Source organism: Labeo rohita, chromosome 8 (assembly GCF_022985175.1).
Source record: "Labeo rohita strain BAU-BD-2019 chromosome 8, IGBB_LRoh.1.0, whole genome shotgun sequence".
Classification (NCBI taxonomy): Eukaryota; Metazoa; Chordata; class Actinopteri; order Cypriniformes; family Cyprinidae; genus Labeo; species Labeo rohita.
In genome coordinates, this window is record NC_066876.1 from 394,270 (window position 1) to 404,603 (window position 10,334).

Consider the following 10,334-nt stretch of genomic DNA (forward strand, 5'->3'; position numbering starts at 1 on the left):
GTCTGCTTCCTGACCTGGGCCCCAGTTAGTCAAGTGCAAACTCTAAGACTATATGCCATATTACTAGAGAGAAGAGCAGCACCACCCCTGGAGGGATGAAGACCATCTCTTTTCAACAGGTCAGGTCTGCCCCAAAAACTTGTCCAATTGTCTATGAAACCTATGTTATTCTGCGGGCACCACTTAGACATCCAGCCATTCAGTGATGACAGTCTGCTATGTATCTCGTCACCACGATACGCAGGGAGGGGGCCAGAGCAAATTACAGTGTCTGACATCGTACTTGCAAGTTCACACACCTCTTTAACATTATTTTTAGTGATCTCCGACTGGCGAAGTCGAACATCATTTGTGCCGACGTGAATAACGATCTTACTGAATTTACGTTTAGCATTAGCCAGCACTTTTAAATTTGCCAAGATGTCAGGCGCTCTGGCTCCCGGTAAACATTGGACTATGGTGGCTGGTGTCTCTATTTTCACGTTCCGTACAATAGAATCGCCAATAACTAGAGCACTTTGATCCGGTTTCTCAGTGGGTGCGTCACTGAGTGGGGAGAACCTGTTTGATGTTCTGATCGGAACGGAAGAGCGGTGTTTTGACCCGCGACTATGCCGTCTCACAGTCACCCAGTTGCCCTGCTGCAAAGGCGAAGTTACCGGAACCGAACAATGTACGGGACTTCCTAAGCTAGTCGCATCCAAAGCCGTATCTAATGCCCTCACATTCTTACTATCCTCGATTAAAGTTTGGATGCGTGTCTCTAGTTCTGAAATCTTCTCTGTCAGCCTAACTATTTCCCTGCATTTATCACATGTGAATCCCTCGCTGCCGACAGAGATTGATAAACTATACATATGACAGGTGATGCAGGTTACCAGGAAAGGAGAAGAAGCCATTACTCACCGTAGATGTAGAATGATTTCAACTCACCACTGTTGTCTGATGAACTTGTGTAGAAAAAGGCGTAGAGAAAAATTAAAAATAAATGGCAAGCTAACCGGCTAACACACTACAAACACGCTGCACTCGCGGTTGTACAATAAAAACGAGCGATCAACGAAAGCGAGGGAAGAAAGGAAAGCGGTAGTAGACGTGAATAGAGACGTGAGTGGGAACGCTAGAACTAAAATGTATCTAGTGTTGTATCAGAATAAAATAACAAAACATAACTTGACTTAATAATACAGTAATACAGTCAAACAGAAAATGCAGGGTATAATGTGCATTCAACATTGAGATCATGGAGTTATGAGTAGTATGTAATTTAACAAATATATGCTGCTAAATTACAGTTGTATACTGTAGGTGACAAAACGGCTGTTAATTTCAAAAACAGTAGCACACTGTATTTTTACAGTGTAATTTCAAAGTGAAGGATTATAATAGACCCTATTTAAAAGTGCTCTTATTTTTTCTTTTTGGACAACCTATTACAGTCTTCAAGAGAATGTCATACCTGGCAATGGGATCAGCTTCATACTAAGATGAACATTTTTGTCTTTTCTTTGCTCAGAATTGCTCTTAGATTGGTCCTGAATCACTCTTAGGCTAAGATTCCTAGTTAGTCTTTAAGCTAAATTAGGAGCTCTCTTGAGAGGATTTTTGAAAGCATTAAGAATATAGACCTGGTCTTCACTGTGCATATTGTCCTCTTTGTCAGGCCAAGCTGTGTTTCCCATTATATTTATGTTATTACGTAGTATTCAGTGCTTAAAGTGGAGAAACAAAGTGCTGGTGTGCACTGGCTGACATATGCAAAACATCATCACATTTGAAATTTCTACAGTGAATGAATGAATAAATAAATAAATAAATAAATAAATAATACTTATTACAGATAAAGCTAGGAGATCATAAATAAACTTACTAAAGGAACCATTTGCCAAACAACTGACTTGCTACTATTCTGTGTGTGTGCTCTGTGGCGACAGATCAGACGGACTCTGCTTGCATTGATGTGGTTTGAGATGAGAGGTAATTTAAGTAGTGCCACCTCTTGGGTAGTGTGATTTATGTAGTGTATCATAATCACCCAGACTCTGACACTTTTTTTGGGGGGGGGGTGTACTAGAACATGATTTCATGCTTGGTGGTTCGAAAAAGGCATTATTTTTAACATAATTTACATTATTACAATACATTTCTCCCAGCCTGGCACAAAAGGATCGATTAGTTCCGGGTTACATGAAGGCCCGCCTTCCGAAAGACAAAATGTGTTGTGATTGGTTAACTGTCCCAGTGCGTTGCGATTGGTGAACAGCTTAGACGTGTTTCAGTACTGCCACACCCCTTGTCAAAGAAGCAAGTTCCGTGTACAACTGTTAGCGCAAGCTAGATTAAAGTGATTCTTACGTTTTAAATATGGGTATTTTTGTTACAAAAACACATCAATTCGCTACAGGAGGCCTTTATTAACCCCCGGGGCCATGTGAGGCAGTTTTTATTATGAATGCATGCACTTTATTGGACTTGTTTTGGATTGATGAAGAAAAACACCTGTCTATGCCCTTCTAAAGCTTGGGAGTGCCACGATAAATTTTAATATAACTCCGATTGCATTCATCTGAAAGAATGACATCATATACACCTAGTATGCATAGAGGGTGAGTAAATAATATGCTACAGTAGTGTTGGGTCCTATCATCAGCCTGTGAGATCCCCAATACATGATATAATCACGTTAATTTATATAATTATTTACATACTTAGTTTCATTGCCCAAAACCAGCTCCAGGATAAGGCTAAAAGCAGCCTAACATTATCAAAGAAAATCATCACTGACTAGCCTAGCCTAGTCTAGTGCAAGTTTATGTATTTTAAAAAGCACTCGCATTACAAGTGAAGCTATCTACAAGGTCTCCACACACTGCACACGTCTGCGGCGCGTTATGGCTCTGACGTGGCAACCGGAATAGATCAGTATGTATTTCGACACCCTGTACTGCACACGTCTGCGGCGCGTTACTGCTTTGACGTAGCTACTCTAGTCAATGCTTGTGTTTATACCCACCGTGCTGCGGCTGATCGAAGCGGTTCTCCACACTGCATCACTAAAGTTTGGCTAATCATCCACCTCGTCCCTACACACGCCTCAAAAATTCGAATTTCCATACGCGGGATTTATGGTAATTTATCAGTGTTGGGGGTAACGCATCACAAGTAACGCAAGTTACGTAATAGTATTACTTTTTTCAAGGAACTAGTAAAGTAACGCATTGAGTTACTTTTTCAAATAAGTAACGCCAGTTCCTTTCCCCCCCCATTTATTGATTGACAAGTCTCCTGTCGGGAAATTGGGAGTAGACATGATGTTACTGTATTCTAGACTAAATGTGAACATGCATTAATTCATCTCACTCACAAAAAACAGATTCAGTATTCCTCAAAATGAATAAAAACAGTGAAATGCAAACTCAGAATATGACACAACCGTGCAATAATTAAATATGTTAAATAAAACAAATATCCTTTATGTATTTAATCCCATTTTATTAACCAGTGTCTTTGCTGCTGACCTTCAATGATGCAATTCAACCATACTAATAAGCAAAAATTACTTTAGATAAACTAACATTTGTGCTTACATTTTTTTTTATAGATTAAGTGTGATCTCCTGCATAAATATACTTTTCTTTCAGCCTGAGGTGAATTCATTTCACTTTTGGTGTAAAAAGGGCTTTTACATTAGAATTATTTTATATTAAAAACAAAGAAGCAAGATTTAAACAGTAACGCAAAAGTATCATAACGCATTACTTTCCATAAAAAGTAACCAACGTAATTAGTTATTTTTTCAAGGAGTAACACTAAATTGTAATGCAGTACTTTTAAAAGTAACTTTCTCCAACACTGTTACTGATATTATAATGGACCGTGTTGTGACATCATTGCATGCAGAAATGAAATGCTGTAGTCCAAAGGAGCCGTTCGTTGTAGTTCTTGGAAAGGGATTTTTTAAAAAAAAGGAAATATCTCCTTTTGGAGTGGACTTTGAGATTTATAACTTTGTAGATCTTTTATGCCCAAAGATACACACAACACATTGACTAAAATTCAAAAAGTGAAAAAGCATAATAGCACCACTTCAAGTCAGTCAGTTAATACCGGTCCACTTTGAGCATAAAAATGTAATCGCGAAAGGCACGTGCCGGGTAAAGCAGGAAACATAAATTCAAGTACATTAACAAAATTATATTGCAGTGCATAGTATTACCAAAAGAATATCCTTTGTGCTTTTCACAATACTTTCCTACTGGCTTCTTGGAGATAATGTGACATTTTAGGAGTCTTTTCCCAACAGTGTCCCAAGAAATGCTCTTATTTTACAGACACCAAGAGATGTCCGCATACCCAACCATGAACATGGGGCCGTGGAGTGCACTTCCGTCCAGTAGTGCACCATGTCCCCTGGCTTGGTATGGTGGACAGACACCATAGTTTGGTAGCAACAACGACTGTATGGTACAGCTGGCCCTCCAGAGAAGAGTGGAGAATGGGTTGGTGTAATGCCTGCTGTGTGAGCACAAATACCTACAAACACATCCTCTGGAGGCAACGGCCTGGGTAAAGGTATAGCAACCGCTGCTAGTGACAGCTTCAGCAAAGCTGGCCTAGAAAGTACGTATGCGGTTCCACTGCAGTAATCGGGAAAGACCACGCCAGCGTATGCAGTTTCCGACATGAAGTGTTTGCTGGCGGGATTGCGGTCCGGTGCTACCTGCATGTGGACCCGACCAAGATAAAGTTCGGAGAGTTCGTTTTCTCCTGTTTTAAAGCTGAGGTTGAGATATTGCAGAAGTGCATTAGGGTTGAACAGCACATCATCATCTACTTTAGCCAGGTAGTGAGCCTGTGGACAGAAACGGCGTGCCCAGCCCAGCATAGACAGTGTTTTCAGGGTCAAGTTGCCATAGGAGTCAATGAAGCGACCCTGTATGAGGTCCCCACGCTCCTTTGACTCCTCTATCAATTCTTTGCCAATAACTGGGTCAGTAGGCTGACCTACAACGAAGAGGGTCATGACTCGGTGACCCCTGACTTGTACCTCCCCACCCCAGGTGTCTCGAATGGCCTGGCGGGCCTTTCTGTTGTGAGGTGCAGTTGCCACCAAAATAATAAGGTACGGTTTGGCACGCTGGCAGACGTGGATGCTAGGCATAAGCAAGTACTCTTCGGAACGGGTTGGGGGTACACTGTGTGGAAGGAGTAGTCCGTGAGGACCTTCCACTCTGCTCATGCCCAGCGAGGTTAGCCACAATTCGATTATGTCAATAAAGAGTAAAGATAGCAGGAGGATACAAAAGACTATTATGAAGAAGTAATGGATGAACTTTAAATGGCCTCCTCGCTTCCCAAAGCGACCCATACAGATCCTAAAACTACACCCCACCATTTTTTACAGATCACAGGAAAATCTTTAGTTTTCTTCCAATTCTGCTTTTCTTTGCATTGTTGCACCACCAACTGCAAAATGAAAAAAAGAAGATGAACAGTATAGATTAGTGCTTAATGAATATTATGGATTGATGAATGAATGGATTGATATTCTTTAGCTGGTATAATATTATATATATATATATATATATATATATATATATATATATATAATATATATATATATATATATATATATATATATATATATATATATACAGTACTGTGCAAAAGTCTTAGGCCACTAGTATTTTCATCAGCTAAAATATGGTTTAAAGTCAGTTAAAGCCGGTCTTTTGCTGTAGTGTGTCAGTAGGAAATATCAGATTACATTTCTAAACAATCATTTTGCCATTAATTATAATAATCCAGTGAGATTTTTGTATGGAGCACAGACTGTTGTCAGACTCCTTGTGCAAACAGAGATCTGATCTCTCCATCATTCAATCCAGTCTTTCTTAAGAAACAGAAAAAACAGAGACAGACTAAATCCAGAAGAACTGTGGCAACATCTCCAAGATGCTTTAAGAGACCTATACCTACAAAGCTACAGTACTGTTAAAATTTTTAGGCAGTTAGGCACATAAAATGAGGACGCTGTCAAAAACAATGTCATAAATAGATCTTCTTTATCAAAGAACTTCTATTAACTAAAATAAATAAGCATTTGATGTGACCATCCTTTGCGTTTAAAGCAGCTTTTGCCCTGTGTGCACTTGTGCAGAGTTTTTCAGGTAGCTTTGCAGGTAGGTTACTTGAAGATTACTTGGAGATGTTGTCACAGTTCTTCTGGATTTAGTCTGTCTCAGTTTTTCGGTTTCTTCATGTCATTCCAGAGACAGACTGGATGATGTTGAGATCAGATGTCTGTGTGGAGCACTGGCTGTTGTCAGACTCCTTGTGCAAACAAAAATCTCACTAGATTATTACAATTAATGGCAAAATGAATGTTTGGAAATGTAAACCAATATTTTTTACTGACACACTACAGCAAAAGATAGAAATAATTTACTTTAAACCATTTTTTAGCTGGTGAAAATACTAGTGGCCTAAGACTTTTGCACAGTACTGTATATATATTTATTTATTTTTTTTTTTTTTTTAGGAGATTAACAAATTGGACTAAATGGTCACCACCCCACAGGTTGGTATGCATTTGTCCCACAGTTCTAATGACACATCAGCAATATCTGGTTTGGTAAAATAGACAGGTGGAGTTATAGCCTCTGCTTATGGTTTAATGTGGCTCTGTTAGGCGTCTCTCAAACAGAACGCATTTTGCTTTGAAAAACAAAAGTGGCAAGTGGAATGGGGAAAAAACCACAATGTATGAAGATGAAATTTTTTTTTAAGTTAAACTTAGTTTAACTTGAGGCACGTGTTTTTTAGAAAGCATGAGGTTTGTGGTCTAAACCCAGGTGTTTCAGTTTCACTGTCCAACCCCTGTATGTTGCAATGGAAAAACACATTCTGGAAGTATTATTCCTAGCATTTATTCCCATAGGGACTTTAAAAAAGTCTTTGTTAAAGTGTTATAAGTCATGAACCACACTAAATCCAATGGGACATTTCCTGTAATTTTACAGTGAAATAATGTTAAATGTACTAGTGAAAAAGAACACTTCACTTATGTTATTTTAATTTAAAGGGAACCTTGGGTATTAAGACTATAGATTAATGTAACGTAAATAATGGTAGATAATGTCAGAGACAGCAAAGACAAGAAATGCTAGATGCCATTCTGGCAGGATGTAAACATGCCGACGCTTGTCATGATGCAGCAGCCACTGAAGGAGTTTCACTTGATATCCAGCTTGAGATCCTTGTGAGGAAAAAATCGATGGTATGGCATTTGGTTTAAGCCTACACTTATTTTCATCTCAACCTGTAAGCTCTTTAAGTAGCTGTTGTCAATGTATCAGTATTTTGTTTTCCAAGCTGTGTAATCCATGTTGTGTTACAGTAAAAATAGCAGCTCACAGAGAGCAACCATTTGGTGTCATGGAAATGATGGTGCCCCTCATAGTCCAAAATACGTATAATTTTTCTACTACATATTTCAGTAAGAGACATATTTCCGTCATATTAAGTCATACAAATCTTAACACCTGGGGTTCCCTTTAAAGAATTATTTATTTATTTTGTTTGTTTTGTTTTTTCTTATCAGTTATGTACATTTGGGTTTTGTTACATTTTATGTGTCAATTTAATGTTTATTGCCTTGTTTTACTGTCATGTACGTTACCGTGGTGATTTGTATTTATGTGCATGACACTGTGTTCGTCTTCTGTATGTTAACATTTACCTCAGCTTGTGATGAGTTTTGATTCATCATATGACTTTCTTTTACCGCCTGTTGTCAGTGTATTATAAAAGTAGAAAAAAGCTTTTAGTACTTCAGTAGCTTAGTGTATTAACATTATATTCAGTATAGTCAGTAAAACCTAAAATGTTCCATCAGTAAACATCAGTAAAGTTTTTTTTTTCATGTGTACCTGAAAATCTTAAAGCACTTTATTTTAATTTGTATCTCTTTTCTAATGTATTTGTTTGTCCTGTTGTTTGTAATGAGTTATTATCTTCAGTAAACTTGAAAACTTTTTACTTTGTGTAGAATGTATAATTGTGAGATTTTAATGTCTTGTGTTATGTAAACACTATTTTCCTGTTTAATAGGTTTACAAATTCATTCAGCACTGTCAAGATAACCAGCAATGTTACAGTGGAAAAGAGATGATTAGGTCTGAATACATTTAAATTCTTTTTCAAACTTTTAAAATGTTTGCTAAACAATTTCAAATGTGGGCAATATTGTATAAATGTGTAAAAACTGTATAAAGTAGGCATACTCTATATTGCAAAGTACTCATTCTAATTTTCATAACTAAAGTTATTTTTTAATTATTATTAAAAAACCTAGGAGGTGGTGTTGTGGTTTGAAGTCTTCTTATAAACAGTGAACCCCCTTATCAACTTTTTGAGAAGGTATATAAAAATTGTTTAAAATATGATTGAATATTAAACTAATAATTTATTTCCGGACGTGCAAGAACCAGCTATTCAATGGACACAGTTTAAAAATGACTTCAACACTGCAAGTGTGCTAAAATAGTCTTCGAGAAATGCTGGATATGACAGGATAAAGCCTTACTGAAACAGTGGGAAAAACATGACAACGACACAACACGAAGAGAAAACGCTGAGCACAATTGAGCAGCTCCACTTACAAACATGCAAAACAAAACACAATGCTGTTATTCACACGACAGCGACAGCAGTGTTTGAGGAATGGCGTTGGGTTGAATATCATGTTTGACTTTCATGATAAATAAACACACGTCTGAAAATGTCATTACAATCAACTCAACGCTGCTCGCCGTCTCGTGATCAAGAGTGCGTTTCGATGCGTGTGTTATTCTTTATGGTTTAAAGTAGATGCGTTACCTTTTCAGTGCTGAATATCCTCTGTAATAAAATCTACGTTGCAGTTTCCAGATGATAAATGCATTGTTTATTCAAGGCCTTTTCGGATGTCCGTTCAAATGCAGTGTAATCCACGGGAACGTAATACAGATAGAGTGACTATTGGTTAATAGTTAGAATTATTGCAATCCTGATACAGTTTGTCGCCTTCCTAGCGGACCGTAGAAACAGCCATTTGCGGCAATTTAACTGAAAGCAGCACAACAAAATCCGCCCAGTTGCTTCGAGGGGGGTCCCCATCAAAAATCGCGTTCCGGGTGTAAAATGCACGTGTTTGTCGGAGTTCCCCTTGTAAACTCGCATTTCAGGGGTTAAATATGTCGTTATTGGGGTCGCTTAAACCCGCGGACATGCAAAACAACCCACGGCAACAGTGTTAAAGTAGCCCAATTCAGCGGGAAAACAACGGACTTCCCGATACTGTCAGATAGTGATAAGCAGAAATACACTGTACGTCCTGTAGGTGGCAGCTCTCGTGCACCTTATAGGTCGCGATCGCCGTCAGTAAATAGAAATTGATACTGGTTTGGAAAAACTTGTGGGCTAGTAATTGATGACAGATTTATCATTTTGGGATAACTATGATAATATTATTATAAATTATATATAAATTATTATTATTATAATAAGATTATAAAGATATTAGGTAAAGTCTACCTAACATTATCAATACCTTCTGAGAATAAGTATTTATTAGCACCATGCATTCTTGTAATAAATTACTTGGCACTGCATTTGCATTAGCTCAGCTATTGTTCACTGAGCAACACAACGCTCATAACAACCCAAAATCCAAGCTCAGCACAATGCGTGGTAAACACAAAAACTCCAAGATAACATGAGAAACTTAAGTAGTGACTTTAGGATTTAGCTCATTTTAATGTAGTAAATGATACAAGAAGCAAATATCAGTTTTTTACAGTGATGCTTCACAGTGGTGCATTCAAACCACTTTGGACGGAGCAAGATTGCGATGCACCTTTTCTACAAAAATTGCAGCAATAATGGATACAAACTGATGAATGATATTTGCACCAGGTGTGTTTTTGCTTTTTATGTTTTTATTCAGTTTATGAAGGTGCTGTAAACAGAATCATTAGGCATGCAGCTTGCTATTGTTATTTTTAAATTAAATTACATCAAGTCACATTTATTCATATAGTGAGTACAATACATATTATTTCAAAGCAGCTTCACAGTAAAACAAAATGGCTTTTTTCACAGTTCCAGGTTTCTCAGAAGTCTTCATAGTTGAAGAAACGTCTGTTGAATGGGAAAATATTACATTTCCATTATAGTGTTTTCGTGATTTTTAAAAAGAAAATGTAATTTGATGCAAAGGTAATGTTTCACAGTGAATTAAACATGAAACCTTTAAGTAGATTGACTGAAATATTATTTTCTTGTATTTATAT

At 37.6% G+C, this 10,334-nt stretch overlaps 1 protein-coding gene across 1 annotated transcript; it reads right to left on the reverse strand.

Annotated features, from left to right (window-relative positions):
• Positions 1–4,229: 4,229 nt before the first annotated feature.
• On the reverse strand, positions 4,230–9,362 carry b3galt4 (UDP-Gal:betaGlcNAc beta 1,3-galactosyltransferase, polypeptide 4). Its single transcript, XM_051118100.1, has 2 exons — positions 8,881–9,362; positions 4,230–5,466 (listed from the first exon to the last, which is right to left on the reverse strand). The coding sequence occupies exon 2, from the start codon at positions 5,393–5,395 to the stop codon at positions 4,283–4,285; it is 1,113 nt and encodes a 370-aa protein (XP_050974057.1). The 5' UTR covers positions 5,396–5,466; positions 8,881–9,362; the 3' UTR covers positions 4,230–4,282.
• Positions 9,363–10,334: the final 972 nt, after the last annotated feature.